A 27,178-nucleotide genomic window follows, 5' to 3' on the forward strand; every position below is an offset into this window, starting at 1 on the left:
GCAGAGCACGGGCTCTAGGCATGCAGGCTTCAGTAGTTGTGGCATGTGGGCTCAGTAGTTGTGGCTCGCGGGCTCTAGAGCACAGGCTCAGTAGTTGTGGTGCACGGGCTTAGTTGCTCTGTGACACGTGGGATCTTCCTGGACCAGGGCTCGAACCCATGTCCCCTGTACTGTCAGGCAGATTCTTAACCACTGCACCACCAGGGAAGTCCCTGTATGTATATATTTTTGAATTTTTCAAATATATTGAGCCTAGAATAGGGGTAAAGAGAGAAAAGATAAGGTCCTGGATTGTTCTTGAAACCCAGGTTGCTGTCTTGTGCTCAAGTAGGTCAACTTGGTGACCTCCAGGATGAACGCTTAGGGCCATAGTAACCTGCTATCCTAAGGGAGAGGCTCATAACATTGTGTGAGTGACCATCACAACTATATTCAACATGAGCCAAGACATAATTAAAAACACTATTGTTGAGAATATTTGTAAATATATGCGTGTGAATCAAGAATGGCACCACCTTGGCCCTACTGCTCCTACTACATTTACTTTAAGGGGGAAAACTTGTACGGGCCCTGAGGCCTGGAGTCTCCTCAGGCTTGAGGATTCTCTGAGTTTCTAAGACCCCTGAGGCCCCCAAATCTTGTGGACTAGGCATGTGAAGGTATATTAAAAACTCTGTCATTGATTTGGTAGTACCAAGAATGCTCCATGGGTGCTGGGAGCCTAGCAACCATGGGGAAAGGGGCAGTGACTTATGCTTACTTAAAAGAATATACTACATTCCTGAAGACACTATCTATCCTCTCAGGATATTGTCTTCCAATTGGCAACATAATTGAGTCTTTAGTAAGCCATTCCACCTTTCAAGTTAGGCCAGCTCCTTCTGGGTAATAGAGTATGTTGTAAGACCAGTTAATTCCATGGGCATGAGCCTTTGCTGTGAAATGAGTTTCTTGACCAGATACAATGCTATGAGGAATACTATGAGGTTGATAAGACATTCTTTGAGACCACAAGGGGTGGTGCTGACAGAAGCATTACACGTAGGGAAGGCAAATCCATATCCAGAATGTGTATCTATTCCAGTAAGAATGAATCTCTGCCCCCTCCATAATGGAAGAGGTCAAATATAATCAACCTGCCAGGAGGTAGCTTGCTGGTCCTCCCAGATAATGGTGCCACATCAGGAGTTAGTGTTGATGTCTGTTGTTGATGACAGATTAGACACTTAGCAGTAGCATTAGCCAAGTCAGCCTTGGTAAAGGGAAGTCCATGTTGTTGAGCCCATTCTTTTTTTGCCACCCCATGCAGCCTGCAGGATCTTGGTTCACGAGCCAGGTCAGGCTGAAGCTCCTGCGTTGGGAGCTCCAAGTCCGAACCACTGGACTAACAACAGAGAACCTCAGACCCCAGGGAATATTCATCAGAGTGAGGTGTCACGGAGGTCCTCATCTCAGCACCAAGACCCAGCTCTACCCAACAGCCTACAATCTCCAGTGTTGGAAGCCTCAGGCCAAACAACCAGTGAGATGGGAACATAATCCCACTCATAAAAAAAAAAAAAAAAAGGAGGAGTTACTAACAAAGAAACACAACAGTACTTCTTTTTATATTTGCCTATGTAGTTATCTTTACTGGTATTCTTTATTTGTTAATACGGCTTTAAGTTACTGTCTAGTGTTGAGTATCCTTCCTTTTCAGGCTAACAGACAGTTTAGAATTTCTTGTAGGGTAGGTCTACACTGACTTAGCTTGGACCAAACTTTAATCAGGCTTCTCTCGCCCTCATAAGCCCCAAACTTTGGCTGTCCCCCAGTGTGACCAAGCACAGAACTACAGAATATATCCTCCCATCCCTTAACAGCTCATTCCAAAAAGGGCTTAACAGAGTCAGACAAATTTCCAGTCAGACTACCCCATCACGCTGTTTGTTCACCTCCTCCACTCACTCAATTTCCTCTCGAGTTCCCGCTAATCCTTCTTATTCCTCCCTAGAAAAGAAAAGTCTTTTTCTATTTAATTTTGAGACGCTTTCCGATCCTTAAGTCAGGGCATTATTTCTATTGCAGTAGTCTTTTTTAGAGGCTTCTCTTAACCCGAAGCCTGGATTTATTTTTGATATCCAACGCGCCATCTTGCTATCTTTTTCACTGCTGAGAGAAATGCTACCATATACTGTTTACTTTTAAACAGTATCATCTTATTGCTAGTATTTCCTAGTATTTAATTCATTTAATTTCTTAGTATTTAAAGTAACTTTCCTGTTCATATTCATAATTCACATTGATTTACAACTTTGCTTCCTTGGGTAGCCTGGTGTTTAAAAGGCACACTGGCTGTGAGACTGTTTTTATGAGGTACTAAAAGAACTCAGGGCTGCATACAGTAGAAGTGATAACCCTAGCCCACAATCTCTGAATTGCTAAGGAACAAAAATGTTACTGAAATTCTTTCAAGGTACTGGGCGAGCAGGCTTCTGGGAAATGGAGTCTGGAAGTTCGTGAGCTCACCGCGCATGGTCACGGGAACCGGTCTCTTTTTCGCGTCTCCTTCTGCGCATGTCTGATAGCCTGGAGGCTCTGCCTCTAGAAAGCCTCGGGACGATTGTGGCAGACGGTCACGGAGCGTCCGGGTCTGCGCGCCGCTCAGGGCGCTGGTGCGGCCCTAGTGGGAGTGGCGGGCGAGGCAGAAGGGTTGGACGAGGGCCGGGGGGAGGGAGGGGGCGGCCCTGCGCGGCTCCAGGGAGTAGGCGGGGGGACTGCGGTGCCCGAAGGTGGGGAGGAGCAGGACCCGCGGCGTAAGAACCTGAGAGGGCAGGTGGTGGCGGCCTTGGCGGAGTTTCTTTCTGGAGAAGTCGTCGGCGTCGGGCGTGGGGACGCCAGACCTCGGTGAGGCTGCAAATTCCGCGACGCAGGCCGCCTGGTCTCTGCGGCCACGGGAGTGGGGCATGTGCACATACGTGATGGGTGCGCCCTGCCCGCGAGTGGGGGGCGGGTTTGAGGGGAGCTTGGGTGCAGGGCAGAACTAGGTATAAAGGAATTATCTGGGAAAGTTACCTACGTGAGGCTTCATTCTCTCGTCTGTGAAACTCAAGATATTAATAACGTGCCTCGTGGGGTTGTTCAGAGGATTAAATACCATAGCACAGTGCCTGGCAGTAAATGTTAGCTACCGTGGTTCATAGAAATAATTCTTCTTACTCGTTACTTTATGGCTCACAACCTGTCACTTAGGTCAGTATAACTCTCCCCACTGTAGCAGATTAGAACACTGAGACTGAGAGGACAGTTATATAGACAAAGCCACAAAACTATCAGATAACAAACTAGAAGACATACTCAGATTTTCTCCGAATGTCATGGTCTTTCGCATTTACTGTCTTGGTTATAAAAGCCAGCATTGCATCCTCCCCAGAACTTAGCAAAAATAATTTGACGTGTGAAGAAATAATTTGAACGGTTGAGTATTACTATGTAACAGCTCTGTTTCTGGGATTTCTAGATGTCTTCGGAGTCCTGGGGACAGACAGCATAATTGTTTCTGAGTTAGTTCTGTAACAGTCTAGTTTTGTGTTCTGAGCAGCCTTGGTTTGAGTTTATTGAAGGTCCGACCTGAGATTCTATGGAATAATGGATACTAAGAGTTGAACTGCGGGCCTGGGTGAAGGTTCCAATGAAAATGAATTTGTTCCTTAGGTGCATTTCTCATCTACCTTGGAATAAAGTACCTCTTGTGAAGTAAGGAGGAGTCTCTAGGAACAGAATCTGACGTGGGAGAGAACCACTCCACCATTTGAGCAAGTGTCTTAGCAGAGGCAGTAGTTCCTAGAAGGGAGCAGATCCCAGGTTTGCACCGCCTGCTCAGAATGAGTGAGATTTGGATGTTGCCACATTCAGAAGTCGTCACAGGCTGCCTGATGGAGGAAAGTCTGGACAAGTTTTCAGAAGGCAGGGGAACTGGGCTGAGAGGAATGAAGGAGGGTTAGGCTACTCAGGAAATATAAGTTCATTGGAGAGCTTTTGAGGACATGGTGTGAGGAAAGGAGCTTTACAGCTAGATTGGAATGAATTCTGTTTTAGCAATCCCAGTTAAACCCGCACTCTCTATTTTTCACTCACTCATCCCAGATTCTGAGCTCTTAGCACAGTGAATCTGGCATCTAAAAATACGCTGATGATTTTCTTATACAAAACAGTATAAGAAGAACTTTCTATTTGTCTTGTTAAAAGTTGGGAAAAATTGGTCCTGAGGGTGTAAATGAATTTCCCTGGCTTTGTGTTAGTGGCAGAGCCAAGAGTAGATGTTGAGTCTCCTGATACCCAGGCCGGCTGCTGCTGCATCATCATTGGTAAAATGTTTCTTAAAAGGCAGTCTTTTGAGGATCTATATATACTTTTTTGTATTTTTTTTTACTTTTATCCATATTAAAAATTTTTTTAATTAGTTGATTTTTAAAATTGAAGTATCATTGATTTACAGTGTTTCAGGTGTACAGCAAAGTGATTCAGTTACACATATATATATTCTTTTTCAGATTCTTTTCCATTATAGATTATTACAAGATACTGAATAGCTTTATATATATAACTATATTTTATAGTTCCTTGTGCTATACAGTAGGTCCTTGTTGTTTATCTATACACATACTTTAGAAAAACACTTAAAAAGTAGCCTTGAAATGCCTCCTTCCCTTTTTCCGTAGCTTTGGGTGAATTCTCTACCTCAAGCAGTAAATAAGAAAATATATGTGTACATTACAACATTTGCTGTATATCTTAATGAAAGCTTAGTGTTCCTTCATTTAGGGTATTGTTATTTGACCAATTTCCTTGTAATTTTTAAATTTCTTTGAAATAAAGGGGTACATATATTGTTTAAAAAAAAGTAGAAAATAATTACATTCACCCAGTGAAAAATTGCATACCCAAGCTCTGCATGACCATATCACAGTCACACATAGACATGTGAGTACTTTTTTTCATATGTCCCTTCCTGCCCCTTCTGCAGGATGAAAAGGATATTCTCCCACATAGAAACATTTTACCCGGGCTATTTTTGTAGCCATTTAAATAGGCAAATCCGGGAGTTGCAGGCAGTCTATATCTCTAATGACTTTATTCCTCTCTTTCTGTCCCAGCTATACCTTCAGAGATTTCAACATTTTTCCAAGACCAGCAAAATATGAAGAAATCTTATGTGAGTTGTTAAAGTCTTTCTACACTGTTTAACAATGTATTTTATGAGGTTAATGACTCCTATACTTGAAATGGAAAAGTAGAAATAGGTAAAATGAAACTGAGGGAAACAGCATAGCATAATGGTTCTCAAACTTTAATGTGCATTAAAATCACCTGGAAAGTTTGCAAAACATGGAATGGGGCCTGAGATTGCAGGTGATGGTGATATTGAGGTCTACAGGCCAGTAACATTGGAATAGCAGGTCACTAGAGCAGAATTGGCAAGGAGACACATACACACAGATCATAAGAAATTATGTGGTTACCAAAATTAAGCTGCAAATATTTATTTATTTAAAAATTAATTTTTATTGGAGTATAGTTGCTTTATGATGTTGTGTTCATTTCTACAGTACAGCAAAGTGAATCAGCTATATGTATACCTATATCCCCTCTTATTTTTTGGAATTCCTTCCCATTTAGGTCACCACAGAGCGTTGAGTAGAGTTCCCTGAGCTATAGAGTAGGTTCTCATTAGAGCTGCAAATATTTCTGACCATTCTGGTAGTCATGGCCAAAAAAAAGACTATGTTACATGGCTTTTATTGATCATGTGAATAAAGCTGCCTGCTTCCTTTTGGAGCCAAAAGATTTTCTGACATTGAAAGCTGAAAGAAGAAAAAAAATAAACCTTTTGTTTCTTTTCTTGTAAATGATGAACAACCTTTTGGTGGCAACCATGAAATCAATGCCTGTAATTATTCTTCAGTGGATGCAAAAGATGGTACCAAGCAAAACCCTTGGTACCAAGATGGTACCAAGCAAAACCCAGATTTTTCAGGAGGCCATATTACTGATGCTCATGTAGACAGCTTTCTGATGGTCTTGGGTTTTTTGGGGGGGCCCACCCCTGCATAAAACTAGAACATCTACAGAATAAATTGACTGCATGTCCTTAAAATAAATTTCTAAAATTCTTTGTCTTGCTCAGTATATAGAGTGTTCAGTTAAGAGAAGATTTTCTGGCAGGTGTTTCTGCACCTAATCAAATTTCAATCTGCTTCATGCAGAATGGATTCTGCCTCATCATTTGCTGGAATTTGGTCAGTGAAAGTCACCAATAATATATATTGTTTAAGTACATGTAAACAATTAACCATTTTAAAGTGTACATTTCAGTGGCGTTTAATACATTCACAGTATTGTGCAACCATCATCACTATCTAGTTCCGGAACATTTCCATCATCCCAAAATAAAACCTAATACCCTTTAAAGTCATTCTCTATTCCCCTTTTACCCCAGTCCCTGGCAACTACTAATTTACTTTCTGACTCTAAGAACTTGCCTCTTGTAGATATTTTACATAAATGTAATTATACAGTATGTGTTTTTTGTGTCTTTCATTTAGTATGTTTTCAAATTTCATCCATATTGCAGCATGTATCAGATTTCATTCCTTCCCCACCCCCCAGCTTTATTAAGGTATAATTGACAAAATTGTAAGATATTTAAAGTACATATCATGACAATTTGATATACATATATGTTATGAAAGGATTCCTCCCATCTAGTAAATTAACACATCCACCACCTCACATATTTTTCTCTTTTTTTGTGAGACATTTAAGTTCTCCGCAGATTTCAATTATACAATCAATACAATGTTATCAGTGTAGTCACCATGTTATACATTAGATCCTCAGACCTTTTTCATTTTATAGCTGAAAGTTTGTACCCTTTTACCAAGATTTCATATCTTTTCATGACTCAATATTCCACTGTATGGAGGTACCACATTTTGTTTATGCAGGTATCAATTGATGGACGTCTTTGTTGTTTCCACCTTACAGCTATTGTGAATAGGGCCACCGTCAACATTTGTGCACATTTTTGTTTGAAAACCTGTTTTCTGCCTGTATCACTGCATCTTTTCCAGTCTTGAATAGTCTCATTAAATAATTGTATTTCATTAAAAAAAAAGAAAACCTGTTTCAATTATGGGTATATACCTAGAAGTAGAAATGCTGGGTCCTATGTTAATTATTTTTAACTTAATGAGGAACCACCAAACTTTTTCACAGTGGCTCCACAATTTTACATTTTCACCAGCAATATATGAGAGTTCCAGCTTTTCCTCATCCTCAGCAACACTTGTTAACATCTGTATTTTTTTATTATAGCCATCCTAGTGTGTGCGAAGTCGTATCTCATTGTGGTTTTGATTTGCTTTTCCCTAATGACAAATGAGCACCATTTTGTGTGCTTCTTGGACATTTCTATAACTACTTTGCAGACATATTTTTTCGTGTCCTTTGTCCATTTTTAAATTGGGTTGTTTATTATAAGAGTATTTCGGGTACTAGGCTTCTATCAGTTATATGATTTTCAAATATTTCCTCCCATTCTTTGAGTTGTCTTTTCATTCTTTTGATAGTATATACTTTGAATCAAAAAGGGTTTTAATTTTTTTTAATAAATTAGTTTAGTGGTGCTTGATTCTTTTTTTTTATAAATTTATTTTATATTTGGCTGCGTTGGGTCTTTGTTGCTGCGTGCGGGCTTTCTCTAGTTGCAGCGAGCGGGGGCTACTCTTCGTTGCGGTGGGTGGGCTTCTCATTGCAGTGGCTTCTCGTTGTGGAGCACAGGCTCTAGGCACACAGGCTTCAGTAGTTGTGGCTCGCAGGCTCAGTAGTTGCGGCTCGGATCTAGAACACAGGTTCAGTAGTTGTGGCTTACGGGCTTAGTTGCTCCATGGCATGTGGGATCTTCCCAGACCAGGGTTCAAACCCGTGTCCCCTGTATTGGCAGGAGGATTCTTAACCACTGCACCACCAGGAAAGCCCAAGGGTTCTAATTGTGATGAAGTTTGGTTTATCTATTTTTCTTCTGTTGTATGTGCTTTTGATGTCGTATCTAAGAACTCATTGCCAAACCAAGATCACGAAGATTTACTGTGTTTTCTCCTAAGAGTGTTACAGTTTTAGCTCTTACATTTAGGTCTTTGATCTATTTTGAGTTAATTTTTGCATATATAACATGAGGAAGGGGTCCAGTTTCATATATTTGTATGTGGATATCCAGTTGTCCCAACACCGTTTGTTGAAGAGACTGTTTTTTTCACGTTGAGTGGTCTTGGTACTCTTGATGAGAAATAGTTCACCAGAGATGTGTAGGTTTTTTCCCAGATTTTCAGTTCTGTTCACTTGATCTATTTGTGTACCCTTATGCCAGTTCCATACTGTTTTGATTCTCTAGCTTTGTGGCAAGTTTTGAAGTCAGAACACGTGAGTCCTCTGATTTGTTCTTCTTTGTCAAGTTTATTTTGGCTATTCGAGGTTCCTTGCAATTCCACGTGAATATAAAGATCATGTCCATTTCTGCAAAAAAAGGCTGTTGGATTTTTCATCGAATTTGTGGAACACTGGGGAGTATTCTTATCTTGACTATATTAAGTATTTTATCCCATGAACAAGGAGTGTCCTTCCATTATTTAGGTCTTTAATTTTTTTCAGCAAAGTCTTGTAGTTTTCAGTGTATACAAGTCTTGGACCTCCTTGGTTAACTCTGTTCCAAAGTATTTTATTCTTTTTGATGGTATTGTAAGTACAGTTGTTTTCTTAATTTACTTTTGGATTGTTCATTAAACTGATATTTTGTGTGTTAATCTTGTGTTCTACAATTTTATTGAATTTATTAGCTCTAATAATTTTTTGATGGATATTTTAGGATTTTCTGTGTGTAAGATCATGTCATCTAAAGACAGAGATAGTTTTACTTCACTGTTTCTAATTTGGATGGCTTTATTTCTTTTTATTGCCTGGTTTCTCTGGCTGGGACTTCTTTTACAGTGTTGAATAGAAGTGACCAACGTGGGTATTCTTGTCTTGTTCTACATTTTAGTGGGAAAGCTTTCAGTCTTTTACCATTAAATACTAGCTATGGGTTTTTCGTAAAAGCCTTTTTATCAGGTTGGGAAGTTCACTTCTATTCCTAGTTTATTGAGTGATTTTATCCTGAAAAGGTTTTGGATGTAGTCAAGTGCTTTTTCTGCTTCACTTGAGCATCGTGTGGGGATTTTTCATCTTCATTTGGTATATTAAATTGATTTTCTCATGTTGAACTGCTCTTGCATTCCTGGTATAAATTCTACTTCGTCATGATTCATGATCTGTTTATTTATTTGTTTATTCATTCATTCATTCATTCGTAATGCACCACGCAGCTTGTGGGATCTTAGTTTCCCAACCAGGGATGGAACCCTTGCCCCCAGCAGTGGAAGTGTGGAATCCTAATCACTGAACCGCCAGGGAATTACCTATGAGCCTTTTAATATGTTGTTTGGACTCAATTTTGTAGTATTTTGTTGAGGATATTACATTTATATTCATAAGGAATATTGGCCTGTAATTTCATTTTATTGTGATGCCTTTATCTAACTTAGATATTAGGGTAATTAATGCTGGCCTCATTGAATTAGTTAAGAAGTACAGTTTACCCTTGAACTACACAGGTTTAAACTGCATGGGTCCTCTTATATGCAGAGTTTTTTCAATACTAGATATTACAGTACTACACAATCCATGGATGGTTGAATCTGCAGGTGCAGAACCGCAGATAAGGAGGGATAGCTCTGAAGTTATACTCGGATTTTTAACCACACTGAAGTCATCACCCCTAACCCCTGCGTTTTTCAGGGGTCTGAAAAAAGTTTTTCAGGGTTTTTCTTCCTCTTTTTTGGAAGAGTTTGGGAAGGATTAGTGTTAATTCTTCTTTAAATGTTTGTTAAAATTCAGCAGTGAAGTCATCTGGTTCTGGACTTTTCTTTGTTGAAAAGTTTTTGATTACTGATTTGATCTCTTTGCTTGTTATTCACATTTTGTATTTCTTCCTGAATCAGTTGGTTATTTGTGTTTCTAGGAATTTATTCATTTAATCTAAGTTTCTGATTTTTTGACGTAAATTGTTTTTAGTATTGTCTTATAACCCTCTTTATTTCTGTTAGGTTGGTAGTAATGTCTCCATTTCTGATTTGAATATTTTGAGTCTTTTTTACTTTGTCAGTCTAGCTAGAGGTTTGTCAGTTTTGTTGATTGTTTTTTAAAGAAGCACTTTTGGTTTTGTTCATTCTATTTTTTTCCCCCACTTATTTGTCTCTCCTCTAATCTTTATTATTTCCTTTCTCCTGTCAGAGACAAAGACCAAAATATATCTCTATTCCTTACTGTATCACAGTATCAGAAGGATAGAGACAAACAGAGAGAACACCATGTGATGACAGAAGCAGAGATTGGAGTAATGCAGCTTCAATCCAGAGAATGTCAAGTATTGCTGGCCACCATCGGAAATAAGGGGGAGGCAAGGAAAGTTTCTGTCTAGAGTCCCAGAGGGAGCATGGCCTTGCTAACACCTTGCTTTTGGACGTCTAGACTCTAGAACTATGAGAGGATAAATTTCTCATTACAAACCACCAGTTTGTGGGAATTTGTCATAGCAGCCCTAGGGATCTAATCCATGTGCCATAGATTTGTAATTATTGTTTTATGCTTTTAAGTTAGATAGAGAAAAAAGGAGTTATTAACCAAAAATATAATAATATTGGCTTTCACATATACCTTTATAGTTTTTTAAATTATTTGTTTGTTTGTTTATTTATTTTATTTATTTATTTTGGCTGTGCCAGGTCTTAGTTGAAGCATGTGGGCATGCGGGACCTTTAGTGGTGGCATGTGGACTTCTTAGTTGTGGCATGCAGGCTCCTTAGTTGTGGCATGTGGACTCTTAGTTGCAGCATGTATGTGGGATCTAGTTCCCCAACCAAGGATCAAACCTGAGCCCCCTGCATTGGGAGCGCAGAGTCTTACCCACTGGACCACCAGGGAAGTCCCTACCTTTATTGTTTAATGGTGTTCTTTGTTTCTTTAACTAGCTTTGAGTTAGTGTCTTCCATTCATTTTAGCCTGAAGGACTCTTTAGGTTTTCTTGAAGGACAAGTCTATTAGCAACAAACTCCCTCGGCTTTTGTTTATCTGAGAATGGCTTAATTTCTCTTTGTTTGGAAGAACAGTATTTTTGAATATAGAATTCTTCATTGAAAGTTTTTCTTTCAGCACTTTAATATGTCATGCCACTGCCTCTTGTCCTCCATGGTTCTGATGAGAAATTGGATATTCCTTTTCAGGATCTTCTGTACATGATGAGTCACTTCTCTCTTATTTCTTTCAAGATTCTCTTTATCTTTGACAATTGATTATACTGTGTTTTAGTGGGTCTCTTTGTGCGTATCTTACTTGAAGTTCCTTGAGCTTTTTGGATATGTAGGTTCATGTTTTTCATCAACTTTGGGAGGTTTTCGGCTTTTATTTTTTCAAATATTTTTTCTGTCTTTTACTTTCCTTCTGGTACTCCCAATATGCAAATGTTGGTGTGCTTGATGGTGTCCCACAGGTCTCTTAGGCTCTGTTTATCTTTCTTTATTCTTTTTTCTTTCTCAAACTGTATAATTTCAGTTTACCTATCTTCTAGTTTGCTGATTCTTTTTTCCATCTGTTCACATCTGCTGTTGAACCCTCTACTGAAGTTTTTATTTCAATTTTTGTACTTTTCAACTTCAGTATTTCTATTTGTTGATGTTCTCTTTGGTGGAACATCATTCTTCTGGTTTCCTTTAATTTACCCCCCATGGTTCCTTTACTTCTTTAACCTTATTTAAGACAATAGATTTATAATCTTTGTCTAGTAAATCCAAAGATTAGGCCTCCTCAGGGAAGGTGTCTGTGAATTTTTTTCTTGTGAAAGGGCTATACTTTCTCATTTAAATGCCTTATAATTTTTTGGTGAAACTGGACATTTTGAATATTATAATGTGTTAATTCAGAGATCAGATCTCCTCCCCAACCCTCAGAGTTGTTACTGTTGTGTGAGGCATAGTTTTTTGTTTGTTTTGTAAATGTCTAAACTATTTTTGTAAAGACTGTCTTCTTTGTTGCATGTCATTACTGAAATCTCTGTCCCATTTACATAGTGCTCAACTAGTGATTTAACAAGAGATTTCCTTAAGTGCCTGGAGTCAACAAAACCAAAAATCTCCCCAGTCCTTACTGTAGGGTTTGTATGTATTGGAGCATATCCTCAACACCACACTGGGCAGTTTAAAACTCTTCCCTCACCCTCACTTCTTATTTGTACAGAGCTTGATAGTCACCCAGAGTTGAGAGCTTAGGATTTTGTCAGGTCTTTTTTGAACATGTGCTTCATCCTAGATATGTGTGGGTCTTCTAGATTTCCAGGACTATATGGAAACTTTTCAAAGCCCCAAAGCATTTCACTCCCCAGCTTTTCTTCACAGACTTTTTTGACATATCTTTTGTTTGCTCCAGCTGACGTCCTTTGCCCCAGTGGCAGTAGCTGGTTCATTTGCCTTTAAATGTTTTCGGTAAATGCCCTTCATGTAGTCATTTCTCTGATGTAAGAGGTTCTGAGCATTCTGCTGTAGTCTTTTCAGGTCTCCACCAGACAGTTCAAAACAAACAACCCCAATTGTTGAGAAATAACTCCATTCTGCTCTCTCTGGCACCAGGAATCTACACCAAGAATATTGGAGTCCATCTTCAAGACCAAATGTTACTGGTTGAACTGCCTCCTGAAAATTTATATGTTAAAGTCCTAATCATTGATATCTCAGAATATGATCTTACTGGGAGAAAGGGTCTTTACAGAGGTAGTCAGGTTAAAGTGAGGTCATTAGAGTGGGCCCTAATCCAATACTAGTGTCCTTATAAAAGGGAAATTTGGACACAGAGCTACATATAGCAGGAAAACGTTGTAGAGTTACAGGGAGAAGACAGCCATCTGAAAGCCAAGGAGAAAGGCTTTGAATAGATTCTTATCTCACAGCCCTCAGAAGGAACCAGCCCTGCTGACATCTTAATCTTGGACTTCTAGCCTCCAGATCTGTGAGATAATAAACTTATGTTGTTTAAGCCACTCAGTCTGTATACTTTGTTATGGCAACCGTAGCAAGCTAATACAGCCTGAGAGGGTGAGATGGAGCAAGGGTAAGTTAAAACAACACAAGATCCCTCCTACCAGGTTTCAGTTGCATTTTTCTTGATTAATCATTCTCTTGATTGTTGTAACCTTTGTCTATTTTCCAGAGTTCTGCTAAAGTTGATTCTGATAGTTTTTGCCAGGTTTTTAGGTGTTCCTTTGGAGGGATGTGGCCCTGAGAGTTCTGTGCGCTGCTGTTTTCCCTGGTCAGAGTCTGTTACCAATGATACATTGCAGTTTTGGAGTTACTTGACCTCTCTGCATCATTTGACCCCACTGCCTGCTCTTCTGCACAGCCTCTACTAGCAGCTCCTATAACTTCATACAGCCCTCCTTCTACCCCTCTAGTGATGTCTCCTTCAGAACAATTAAGGACTTTGACTCCTGGCAATTAATGTATCCCTGTATATTAGTTTCCTGTTACAGCTGTAACAAATTGCCACAGATTTAATGGTTTAAACCAACACAAAGTTAGAGGGAAGTCCAAATTAACCTTACAAGGTGATGACAGGACTTGTACCTTCTGGGCTCTGGTGGGAGAATCTGTTTCCTTGCTTTTTTCAGCTGTTGTGACACCTTCCTCCATTTTCAAGGCATATCACATCAGTCTCAACTCTTTATATTGCCTTCTCCTCTTCTGTAGTCACATCTCTTTCTGGCTCCTTCTTATTTATTAGGACACTTTTGATTATCCTTAGCGTCCACCTGGATAATCCAGGATGCTCTCTTTTCAGGATTCTTAGCTAATCACATCTGCAAAGGCCCTCTTGCCGTATACAGTAATATTCACATGTTCCAGGATTAGGACATGAATATCCTTAGGCCATTATTCAGCCTACCACAGCTGGGTTTTCATCCTTGACTCACTGTTCATATACATGTTTATACATTTATATATATACATTAATTTCTCATTCTATTTGTGTAAGTAGACAGAAATGTATGTATCATGGAAAAATATATATTTTGTTTTATATGCTTCTTAGAATTATGTCAGTTATCTCATTTGATATGTAGGTTACTGTATCTCCGTTTTAAAAATTTTAATACTGTACTTAAGATTGGTCCAAATTTTTAATTTTTAATGTCATATAATATTTTATTATGAGACCATACCACATTTTAGTTTTCCATTTCTTTACTGAGAGATGCTTGCTATTTCCATTTTTCAGTGTCATGTATAATACAGGTGTACCTTGTTTTATTGTGCTTTGCTTTACTGCACTTCACAGATACTGTATTTTTTTTACAAATTGAAGGTTTGTGGTAAATCTGCATCGAGTCTTTTGGCACATTGTTCCAAAAGCATTTGCTCACTTCTTGTCTGTTGTCATATTTTGGTAATTTTCACAATATTTCAAACGTTTTCATTATTATTATATTTGTTATGGTGATCTGTGATCAGTGATCTTTGATGTTACTATTGTAATTGTTTGGGGGCACCACAAACCACACCCATATAAGACAGTGAACTTAAATGTATCTGTTTCGACTGCTCCACCAACCAGCTGTTCTCCAGTCTCTTTCCCTCTCCTTGGGCCTCTGTATTCCCTGAGACACAACAGTATTGAAATTAGGCAAACTAATAACTCTACAATGGCCTTTAAGTGTTCAATGAAAGGAAGAATCACACATCTCTCACTTTAAATCAAAAGCTAGATTAAACTTAGTGAGGAAAGCATGCCGAAAGCCTAGATAGACCAAAAGCTAGGCCTCTTGCACCAAACTGTTAGTCAAGTTGTGAATGCAAAGGAAAAGTTCTTGAAGGAAATTAAAAGTGCTACTCCAGTAAACACACAAATGATAAGAAAGTGAAACAGCCTTATTGCTGATATGGAGAAAGTTTTAGTGGTCTGGATAGAAGATGAAAGCAGCTACAACATTCCCTTAACCAAAGCCTAATCCAGAGCAAGGACCTAATTCTCTTTTCTTCAATTCCATGTAAGGCTGAGAGAGGTGAGGAAAGCTGCAGAAGAAACATCTGAAGCTAGCAGAGGCTGGTTCATGAGGTTTAAGGAAAGAAGACGTCTCCATAATATCAAAGTGCAAGGTGAAGCAGCAAGTGCTGATGTAGAAACTATAGCAAGTTATCTAGAAGATCTAGCTAAGATAATTAGTGAAGGTGGCTACACTAAACAACAGATTTTCAGTGTAGACAAAACAGCCTTAAATTGGAAGAACATACCATCTAGGACTTGCATGGCTAGAGAGGAGAAGTCAGTGCCTGGCTTCAAAGGACAGGCTGATTCTCTTGTTAGGGGCTAATGCAGCTGTTGACTTTAAGTTGAAGCCGATGCTCATTTACCATTTGCAAAGTCCTAGGACCCTTAAGAATTATGCTAAATCTACTCTGCCTGTGCCCTATAAATGGAACAACAGAGCCTGGATGACAGCACATCAGTTTATAACATGGTTTGATGAATATTCTAAGCCTACTATTGAGACTTACTGCTCAGAAAAAAAGATTCCTTTCAGAATACTACTGTTCATTGACAGTGCACCTGGTCACCCAAGAGCTCTGATGGAGATGTACAATGAGATTAATAATGTTTTCATGCCTGATAACACAGCGTCTGCAGCCCATGGGTCAAGGAGTGATTTTGATGTTCAAGTCTTGTTATTTAAAAAATACGTTTCATAACACTATAGCTGTCATAGACAGTGATTTCTCTGATGGATCTGGCAAAGTAAAAACCTGGAAAGGATTCACCATTCTAGAAGCCATTAGGAATGTTTGTGATTCATCAGAAGAGGTCTACGTATCAACATTAACAGGAATTTTGAAGAAGCTGATTTCAGCCCTCATGGATGACTTTGAGGAGTTTGAGACTTAAGAGGAGGAAGTAATTGCAGGTATGGTAGAAATAGCAAGAGAACTACAACTAGAAGTGGAGCCTGAAGATATTACTGAATTACTCCAATCTCTTGATAAAACTTTAACGGTTGAGGAGTTGCTCCTTCTAGATGAGCAAAGAAAGTGGTTTCTTGAGATCGAATCTACTCTTGGTGAAGATTGTGTGAGACTGTTCAGTTATGGGAAGAAAATACTCAGGTGCCTACCTACATTTTTTTAATATGAAAAAAAGAATGAAATTTTATATATAGATTGACAATATAAGTTTACAATTTATAAATAAATAAAAAGGTTTCCCAGAAGGAAGAGTAAGCAGATATTTTGGACACCCCTATTCTACAGGAGTTATATCCAAAATTATTCAATAACTCACTCCCTGAATAACTCCATAGCTCTTTATCTTATCATAGTCCCAAATGGTACTCTCTTATGTGCTAATTGCTTTTCCTTTAACTACTATTCTTAGAGGTATCCATGGTTATGCTGTTGCCCCAGGTTCATGACTGTTACTCTAATGTTGTTTAACCACTCAGAATTTTACCTCCTCAGTGAAACCCACCCTAATAGCAGGAATAGAACTTTTGTCCCCTTTGAAACCGCAATCAACTTTGCTCATCTTTTCGCAATAGTAACATCTTATTGTAGTTATATGCTTGTATATTTGTCTGTTTTTCAGATTATATGCTTCTTGATAACAGTAACATTGCTTTGTCTTCAGATTCCCCCAAAGTAGGATAGTTTTTATGGCATGCAAGCATCAATAACTTATATTAATAACTGGAGGGAATTAGTAGGGAATATCTGTTAGGATTTCTCCCTCTCCAGCCAAGTACAGTGCAGAAGTAGACATCCCAAAACGTATTTTGATTGACTCTGAATAGTGAACAGTATAACCATTCTCATGTAGCTTCTCCATGTCTTTCAATTCTGGTTACTTAAATTTGAGCACAAATGTGCTATTTCAGGAATCCTTATCATTTGAGGATGTGACTTTGGACTTCACCCAGGAGGAGTGGCAGCAGCTGGACCCTGCTCAGAGGACACTGTACAGGGATGTGATGCTGGAGAACTATAGTCACCTCGTCTCAGTGGGTAGGGATTGTTTTCCATGTAGATTCCTAGTATGCATGTCCTTTCTTGGTTGCTGACACCTGTGGAAATTTTTTGAGTTTGAAGATACTTAGGCTTGAGATCCAGGGTGATAAGAAAAAGGACTGCTGAAACACCATAAAGAATTTTTCTTATCCCAATAATAGATTGAAATTGGTCCCTGAAGCTTCATTTTCTGTTTTCTTCAGGAGCCGTAAAGCCCACGAGCCTAGCGCAATTCCCATGTCATTTCCCATTCACAGGGTATTGCATCCCTAAACCAGAACTGATCTTCAGGTTGGAACAAGGAGAGCAACCATGGGTATTAGAGGAAGAGTCCCCAAGCCAGAGCTCCCCAGGTGAGTTAGGCTGTATTAAACAGAAGGACACCTGGTGATAGGTACGAATTCTTATTAATCTTAAGTATTGCTCATGTGTTCATTTTTTCTTTTAACATCTTTATTGGAGTATAATTGCTTTACAGTGTTGTGTTAGTTTCTGCTGTGTGACAAAGTGAATCAGCTGTATGCATATGTATATCCCCATATTCCCTCCCTCTTGCATCTCCCTCCCACCTTCCTTATCCCATCCCTCCAGGTGGTTGCAAAGCACCAAGCTGATCTCCCTGTGCCATGCAACTGCTTCCCACTAGCTATCTATTTTACATTTGGTAGTGTATATATGTCAATGCTACTCTCTTGCTTCATCCCATCTTACCCTTCACACTCCCAGCGTCCTCAAGTCCATTCTCTACGGCTGTGTCTTTATTCCTGTCCTGCCCCTAGGTTCATCAGAACCATGGTTTTTTTTTTTTTTTTTTTTTTTTAGATTCCATACATATGTGTTAACATACGGTATTTGTTTTTCCCTTTCTGACATACTTCACTCTGTATGACAGACTGTAGGTCCATCCACCTTACTACAAATAACTCAATTTTGCTTCTTTTTTATGGCTGAGTAATACTACATTGTATATATGTACCACATCTTCTTTATCCATTCGTCTGTCGATGGGCATTTAGGTTGCTTCAATGTCCTGGCTATAGTAAATAGAGCTGCAGTGAACATTGTGGTACATGACTCTTTTTGAATTATGGTTTTCTCAGGGTATATACCCAGTAGTGGGATTGCTGGGTCATATGGTAGTTCTATTTTTAATTTTTTAAGGAGCCTCCATACTGTTCTCCATAGTGGCTGTACCAATTTACATTCCCACCAACAAGGCAAGAGTGTTCCCTTTTCTCCACACCCTCTCCAGCATTTATTGTTTGTAGATTTTTTGATGATGGCCATTCTGATCCGTGTGAGGTGATACCTCATTGTAGTTTTGATTTGCCTTTCTCTAATGATTAGTGATGTTGAGCACATTTTCATGTGTTTGTTGGCAATCTGTATATCTTCTCTGGAGAAATGTCTATTTACGTCTTCTGCCCATTTTTGGATTGAGTTGTTTATTTTTTTGATACTGAGCTGCATGAGCTGCTTGTATATTTTGGAGATTAATCCTTTGTCAGCTGCTTCATTTGCAAATATTTTCTCCCATTCTGAGGGTTGTCTTTTCATCTTGTTTATGGTTTCCTTTGCTCTGCCAAAGCTTTTAAGTTTCATTAGGTCCCATTTGTTTATTTTTGTTTTTATTTCCATTTCTCTAGGAGGGGGGACAAAAAGGATCTTGCTGTGATTTATGTCATAGAGTGTTCTGCCTATGTTTTCCTCTAAGAGTTTTATAGTGTCTGGCCACACATTTAGGTCTTTAATCCATTTTGAGTGTCTTTTTGTGTATAGTGTTAGGAAGTGTTCTAATTTCATTCTTTTACCTGTAGCTGTCCATTTTTCCCAGCACCACTTATTGAAGAGGCTATCTTTTCTCCATTGTATACTCTGGCCTTTTATCAAAGATAAGGTGACCATATGTGCATGTTTTATCTCTGGGCTTTCTATCCTGTTCCACTGATCTATATTTCTGTTTTTGTACCAGTACGATACTGTATTGATTAGTGTAACTTTGTAGTATAGTCTGAAGTCCAGGAGTCTGATTTCTCCAGCTCCATTTTTCTTCTCAAGATTGTTTTGGCTACTCGGGATATTTTCTGTTTCCATACAAATTGCGAAAATTTTTGTTCTAGTTCTGTGAAAAATGCCAGTGGTAGTTTGATAGGGATTGCATTGAATCTGTAGATTGCTTTGGGTAGTAGAGTCATTTTCACAATATTGATTCTTCCAATCCAAGAACATAGTATATCTGTCCATCTGTTTGTATCATCTTTAATTTCTTTCATCAGTATCTTACAGTTTTCTGCATACAGGTCTTTTGTCTCCTTAGGTAGGTTTATTCCTAGGTATTTTATTCTTTTTGTTGCAATGGTAAATGGGAGAGTTTCCTTAATTTCACTTTCAGATTTTTCATCATTAGTGTATGGGAATGCAAGAGATTTCTGTGCATTAATTTTGTATCCTGCTACTTTACCCAATTCATTGATTAGCTCTAGTAGTTTTCTGGTAGCATCTTTAGGGTTCTTTATGTATAGTGTCATGTTATCTGCAAACAGTGACAGTTTTACTTCTTTTCCGATTTGGATTCCTTTTATTTCTTTTTCTTCTCTGATTGCTATGGCTATAACTTCCAAAACTATGTTGCATAATAGTGGTGAGAGTGGGCAACCTTGTCTTGTTCCTGATCTTAGCGGAAATGGTTTCAGTTTTTCACCATTGAGAATGATGTTGGCTGTGGGTTTGTCATATATGGCCTTTATTATGTTGAGGTAGGTTCCCTCTATGCCTACTTTCTGGAGGGTTTTTATCATAAATGAGTGTTGAATTTTGTCAAAAGCTTTTTCTGCATCTATTGAGATGATCATATGGTTTTTCTCCTTCAATTTGTTAATATGGTGTATCACATTGATTGATTTGCGTATATTGAAAAATCCTTGCATTCCTGGGATAAACCCCACGTGATCATGGTGTATGATCCTTTTAATGTGCTGTTGGATTTGTTTGCTAGTATTTTGAGGATTTTTGCATCTATGTTCATCAGTGATATTGGCCTGTAGTTTTCTTTTTTTGTGACATCCTTGTGTGGTTTTGCTATCAGGATGATGGTGGCCTCGTAGAATGAGTTTGGGAGTGTTCCTCCCTCTGCTATATTTTGGAAGAGTTTTAGAAGGATAGGTGTTAACTCTTCTCTAAATATTTGATAGAATTCTCCTGTGAAGCCATCTGGTCCTGGGCTTTTGTTTGTTGGAAGATTTTTAATAAAAGTTTCAATTTCAGTGCTTGTGATTGGCTTATATTTTCTATTTCTTCCTGGTTCAGTCTCAGCAGGTTGTGCTTTTCTAAGAATTTGTCCATTTCTTCCGGGTTGTCCATTTTATTAGCATATAGTTGCTTGTACTAATGTCTCATGATCCTTTGTATATCTGCAGTGTCAGTTGTTACTTCTCCTTTTTCATTTCTAATTCTATTGATTTGAGTCTTCTCCCTTTTTTTCTTGATAAGTCTGGCTAATGGTTTATCAATTTTGTTTATCTTAAAGAACCACTTTTAGTTTTATTTATCTTTGCTATCGTTTCCTTCATTTCTTTTTCATTTATTTCTGGTCTGATCTTTATGATTACTTTCCTTCTGCTAACTTTGGGGGTTTTTTCTTCTTCTTTCTCTAATTGCTTTAGATGTAAGGTTAGGTTGTTTATTTGAGATTTTTCTTTTTTCTTGGGGTAGGATTGTATTGCTATAAACTTCCCTCAGAGAACTGCTTTTGCTGCATCCCATAGGTTTTCGGTCGTCGTGTTTTCATTGTCATTTGTTTTTAAGTATTTTTTGATTTCCTCTTTGATTTCTTCAGTGATCTCTTGGTTATTTAAAAGCATATTGTTTAGCTTCCATGTGTTTGTATTTTAAATTAATTAATTAATTAATCTATTTATTTTTGGCTGCATTGGGTCTACATTGCCACGTGGGCTTTCTGTTGTTGCGGTTAGAAGGAGCTACTCTTCATTGCGGTTCACAGGCTTCACATTGTGGTGGCTTCTCTTGCTGCAGAGCACAGGCTCTAGGCGCACGGGCTTCAGTAGTTTTGGCTTGCAGGCTGTAGAGCGCCAGCTCAGTAGTTGTGGTGCACGGGCTTAGGTTTTCTGTGGCCTGTGGGACCTTCCCGGACCAGAGCTCGAGCCCATGTCCCCTGCATTGGCAGGCAGATTCTTAACCACTGCACCACCTTGGAACCCCACATGTTTGTATTTTTTACAGTTTTTTTCCTGTAAATGATATTTAGTCTCATGGCATTGTGGTCGGAAAAGATACTTGATACGATTTCAATTTTCTTAAATTTACCAAGGCTTGATTTGTGACCCAGGATATGGTCTATCCTGGAGAATATTCCATGAGTGCTTGAGAAGAAGCACTCTGTTGTTTTATTCTGTTGTTTTTTGATGGAATGTCCTATAAGTATTAATTAAGTCCATCTTTTAATGTGTCATTTAAAGCTTGTGTTTCGTTATTTATTTTCGTTTTAGATGATCTGTCCATTGGTGAAAGTGGGGTGTTAAAGTCCCCTAGTATTATTGTGTTGCTGTCCATTTCCCCTTTTATGGCTGTTAGCATTTGCCTTATGTATTGAGGTGCTCCTATGTTGGGTGCATAAATATTTACAATTGTTATATCTTCTTCTTGGATTGATCCCTTGATCATTATGTAGTATCCTTGTCTCTTGTAATTGTCTTTATTTTAAAGTCTATTTTGTCTGATATGAGAATTGCTACTCCAGCTTTCTTTTGATTTCCATTTGCATGGAATGTCTTTTTCCATCCCCTCATTTTCAGTCTGTATGTGTCCATAGGTCTGAAATGGGTCTCTTGTAGACAGCATATATACCGGTCTTGTTTTTGTATCCATTCAGCCAGCTGTGTCTTTTGGTTGGAGCATTTAATCCATTTATATTTAAGGTAATTATCGATATGCATGTTCCTATTACCATTTTCTTAATTGTTTTGGGTTTATTATTGTAGGTCTTTTCCTTCTCTTGTGTTTCCTGCCTAGAGAAGTTTCTTTAGCATTTGTTGTAAAGCTGGTTTGGTGGTGCTGAATCCTCTTAACGTTTGCTCATCTGTAAAGGTTTTAATTTCTCCATCGAATCTGAATGAGATCCTTGCTGGGTAGAGTAATCTTGGTTGTTGGTTTTTCTCTTTCATCACTTTAAATATGTTCTGCCACTCTGTTCTGGCTTGCAGAGTTTCTGCTGAAAAATCAGCTGTTAACCTTATTGAGATTCCCTTGTATGTTATTTGTTGCTTTTCACTTGCTGCTTTAATATTTTTTCTTTGTATTTAATTTTTGATAGTTTGATTAATGTGTGTCTCGGCGTGTTTCTCTTTGGGTTTATCCTGTATGGGACTCTCTGTGCTTCCTGGACTTGATGGACTATTTCCTTTTCCATGTTAAGGAAGTTTTTGACTATAATCTCTTCAAATATTTTCTCAGACCCTTTTTTTTCTCTTCTTTTTCTGGGACCCGTAAAATTCAAATGTTGGTGCATTTAGTGTTGTCCCAGACGTCTCTGAGACTGTCTTCAATTCTTTTTATTCTTTTTTCTTTATTCTGCTCCCTGGGAGTTATTTCCAACATTTTATCTTACAGCTCACTTATCCATTCTTCTGCCTCAGGTATTCTGTTATTGATTCCTTCTAGAGTATTTTTAACTTCAGTAATTGTGTTGTTCATTACTGTTTGTTTGCTCTTTAGTTCTTCTAGATCCTGTGAAATGTTTCTTGTATTTTCTCCATTCTGTTTCTGAGATTCTGCATCATATTTACTATCATTACTCTGAATTCTTTTTCAGGTAGATTGCCTATTTCATCTTCATTTATTTGGTCTTGTAGGTTTTTACCTTGCTCCTTCGTCTGTAACACATATTTTTGTTGTTTCATTTTTCTTCTTTTTGATGGGTGGTGCTGTATTCCTGTCTTACTGGTTGTTTGGCCTGAGATGCCCAGCAATGGAATTTGCAGGCAGTTGGATAGAGCTTGGTCTTGGTGCTGAGCTGATGACCTCCGGGAGGCCTCACTCTGATTGATATTCCCTGGGGTCTGACGTTCGCTGTTAGTCCAGCAGTTTGGAGTCAGAGTTCCCACCACAGGAGCTCAGGCCCGACCTCTGGACTGGGAACCCAGATCCCACAAGCTTCGTGGCATGGAGAAAGAAAGAAAGAAAGAAAGAAAGAAAGACAGACAGAAAGGAGGAAGGAAGGAAGGAAGGAAGGAAGGAAGAGGCAGTATAGTATCAAAGAATATAAAACAAAATAAAATTAGAAAAGTAAAAAATATATTAGGAAAACTAAAACTGTAATTGAAACAACTGCAGCAAGGTAAAATAAAACCACAACAGAAAAAAAAAGGGGATGGGGTGGGGAACAAGCCAAAAGGAGAGATCATTAACAAAGTATAAAAAATAAAATAAAATTAGAAAAATAAAAGACTTATTAGGAAAAATATAAAAGAATCAACAAGGTAAAACAGAACCCCAGTCTAAAAGAGGAAAAAAGAAAAGAAAAAAAAAGCCTCGACTCTGGAGGCAGAGTTTAGGCAGGGGTTGTAACTTAGGCAGGACCTAGGCGGGTGGGGGAGTGACGTTTGAGTATGGGGTAGGGCCTTGGCGGGGTGACGTTCAAGTGTGGGGCGGGGCATAGATGGGGTGACGTTTGAGTGTGGGGTGGGGCCTCTGCTTCGGACCTGCTTAGAAGGGGAGAGGCAGCAGGCGGAAAGGAGGGCCTCTGGAATGTAGAGTTCTGGAGTTTGGAGGCAGGGCCCTGAGTGAGGGTGCCTGGGTGGGGTTTAGGCCCAGCCCGTTGGAGGGGGTCTCAGAGGGGGTCTCCGAGTGCAGAGGTGGGGCCCCGGGTGGGGGTGCAGGGCGGGGCTTGGGCTCTGCACGGCAGGAGGGAGGCTCCGAGGGTAGAGGATTAGGCCCTGGAGACCAAGAGGCTCCCCCGTGCCTAAGTGGGCAGGGAAAGCGCTGGCCCCATTACCCTCCGTTCCTTCATGCCCCTCCCCCACCATCTTCCCCGTAGCCACTGGACTGCTAAGCGTGGGTGGGTTCTGCTGGGTGTAGGAACTCCTTCCCTGCCCCAGCCACCCTTCAGGGTGCCGGTTCTGGAGGTCCAGCCTTTACTTTTGCTCCCCCTTCCCCCCCACCCACTCCCTCAGGATTTGGGCAGCTGGAGGAGGCCTGGGTGTGCAGAGGATCAGGCACGGGATCTCAGCAGATTCCTGGGGGTCCAAGTGGGCAGGGGAAACCTGGCCATGCTCCCTTTTGATCCTCTGCCCTCCCATTGGTTCCCCAAATTTCCCCTTCCTGTGTGGTATCACTTTCCCTCCCCCAGCCACCCCTCAGGAGCGCCAGTTCCCTGCCGCCTCCACTTCTCCTCCCCCTTTACTCCCCCCAAGCCTCATGTCCTACCCAGTCGCTGGGGGTTACTTCCGGCCCCTTAGGTGTCTGCGGTTCCCCACTGGTGCCTGGTAGGTGCTCTAGTTGTGAGGAGACGTGAATTCCACATCTTCCTAGTATGCCATCTTGACTCCCCCGCCCCGCCCCCGTTTTTTCATTCAACAGATATTGAGTACCTACGTTCATTACTCTGGTTTTAGGTGTTGGAAATATATCAGTGAACTAAATTTTGCCCCTGACCTCATGGAGCTTGCATTCTGATAAGGAGAGAAGGATAAGAAACAAACAATTACACATATATACACTTAAATGTGCCAGTAAATAGCTAGGAAATTAGAGAAGGTTAAGAATGATGGAGTATTTTATTTTAGAAAGGAGATCAAGAAGGCCTTTCTAATATTATCAACTTGAATAAAATGAGGATGAGAATCATGGGGAGTCTTAGTGGCAGAGATTACATCAAATGTCAGTCCACCAAGGCAGGGATATACTTGGTGTTTTTGAGGACACATAAATATGACTGTGGATTGGGGGAAATGAGTGAGTGAAGAGTAGAAAGAGTTGGCATTGTAGAGGTAACAGGAGCTGAAATTATGTGGTGCCATTTGGACCACGATAAGGATTTTGATTTTATTCTGAGTGAGATGAGAAGCCATTGGTATAATTTAACCCAGTAAGCAACATATGCTGATATGCTTTTTTAAATTGATTTCTTTGGCTGCTGAGCAGAGAAAATACTACTGAGGGCAGAGGGCTGAAAGCAGGCACATCAGTCAGAATAGTATTTTAATCTCTGTAAATGTGATGGTAGCTTACACTTGGTTGGAAATAGTGAGGAAGAATAAAAGTGATTGACTTATGGATTTAGTTTGAAGGTGGGACCTATAAGATTTGCTCTTGAATTGGGCAAGGACTGTGAGAGAAAGAGACGAGTCAAGAAAGACTCCAGGGATTTCATCCAGAAAAATTGGATGAATGGGCACCAATTGCCAAGATTGGGAAAATTGGAGAGAAACAACTTGGGAGGAGTTATTAGGAGTTTAAATTGCATATACCAAATTTCAGGTGATTATAAAATATCCAAGTTTATTGTGAATAAACATATGGGTATATAAGCAGAGGTAGATTAGGGGAGAGTCCTAAATTGGAGATATTTATTTGGAAATTATCAGCCATGGCAATATTTAAAGTTTTAAAATGCAGTATTTAAAGCTAAGGGATTAGATAACGTCTCTCCTTAGGAGAAGGAATGCACAGATTTGAGAGGCCTGAAGGCTGTACCCTGGGACACTACCTTTCAAAACCCATGAGAATGAGATGACTCAGCAGAAAAAAAGAGAAGCAGCAGTTTGGAGATTAGGGGGAAACAGAATGTGGTGTCCTGTAGCCAAGAGAAGACAGTGTTTAAAGGACAGAGTGAACTTCTTCAAAGAAGGACGTGTGAAGTCAGCATTGTCTCTATCCCTGCCTGCAAATCATCCAGAAACATTAAAGTAAGTGAGCAATATAAACTCCATTTAATAACACTAGAGAACATCTAAAGTCCCAATCAGTACAAATATAGAAGCTGCAAAATCACTGAAAAAATCAAGCAGGAGTGTATGTATCAGCAGATGGATAAAAAACAAAAGCATTTCTGACACTAAAAGGAATTGGCAAAGTACTTATCAGGGACAAAGTAAACGCTCTGAGGTGTGAAACCTAAATGTTTTGATTAACTACAATGTTGGGCACAGGATAGCTGGAGCCTTTTTAGATACAATTTGGTTCTGCAAATCAGACATACTAAGGCTACGTCTGGAAACAGACACATAAGCCATGTTTTTCAGTAGCACTATTGTTTCTCTGACAAGTAAGAAAAGAGAGACTTTCCATCTGTGGAAAAAAAACCCTCACAGACGCCTGTATGTGGGGAAATAAACATACATGTTATCTTAGTGGATGATCCTAGAACACAGAATTTAAAGCAAAAACTTACTTGATAAGTTAGTTAGGATGTGCAGACCTTAACAGTTACAAATCTGAGCAACACAGAAAGGCTATATCTCTTGATAAGGGGAGGCTAAAAACATGGAAAGGAATATAGTAATACAGTGAATTCTGTTAAAACAGGATGTGTGCATTCCTAAAAAATCATTGTTTTATGCAAAATAGTATATTAAAAATCACATGGCAATGGGAAAATGGGGTTGGGGTATAACACTTAAAAGCTGTCTGTGACACATTGAGAGAGCAGTATTGAAGTCTCTAGGTATAATTTTGCATTTGTTTATTTCTCCTTTTCAGTTCTATTGGTTTCTGCTTTATGAATTTTGAAGAATTATTAGATGCATACATATTAGGATCTTTATGTCCTCTTGATGGATTGATCCTTTTATGATTATGTAATGTCTCTCTATCCCTGAGAGAACTCTCTGTTTTAAAGTTTACTTTGATATTATTATAGTTACTCCAGCTTTCTTTTAGCTAATATTTCCATGGTATACCTTTTCCCATTCTTTTATATTTAAAGTGGATTTCATACAGATAGCATATGTTTGGGTCTTTTTTATCTAATGTGAAAACCTCTACTTTTTAAT

The 27,178-nt window shown here is 39.2% G+C and overlaps 1 protein-coding gene across 2 annotated transcripts in view; it reads left to right on the forward strand.

Annotated features, from left to right (window-relative positions):
- The first annotated feature begins 2,567 nt into the window (after window positions 1–2,567).
- Window positions 2,568–27,178, forward strand: part of LOC307175207 (zinc finger protein 37A-like) — a 75,901-nt gene continuing 51,290 nt past the window's right edge. The window contains exons 1-4 of one of the 2 annotated variants that reach the window (XM_079900109.1): window positions 2,568–2,654; window positions 5,136–5,194; window positions 17,042–17,168; window positions 17,429–17,524. In XM_079900109.1, the coding sequence (XP_079756235.1) occupies window positions 5,180–5,194; window positions 17,042–17,168; window positions 17,429–17,524 (238 nt within the window). In that variant the 5' untranslated portion in view covers window positions 2,568–2,654; window positions 5,136–5,179. The remainder of the gene's footprint in view (window positions 2,655–5,135; window positions 5,195–17,041; window positions 17,169–17,428; window positions 17,525–27,178) is intronic. The other variant, XM_079900108.1, reaches the window with a different exon arrangement.

This window comes from Stenella coeruleoalba, assembly GCF_951394435.1.
Source record: "Stenella coeruleoalba genome assembly, chromosome: 16".
Lineage (NCBI taxonomy): Eukaryota > Metazoa > Chordata > Mammalia > Artiodactyla > Delphinidae > Stenella > Stenella coeruleoalba.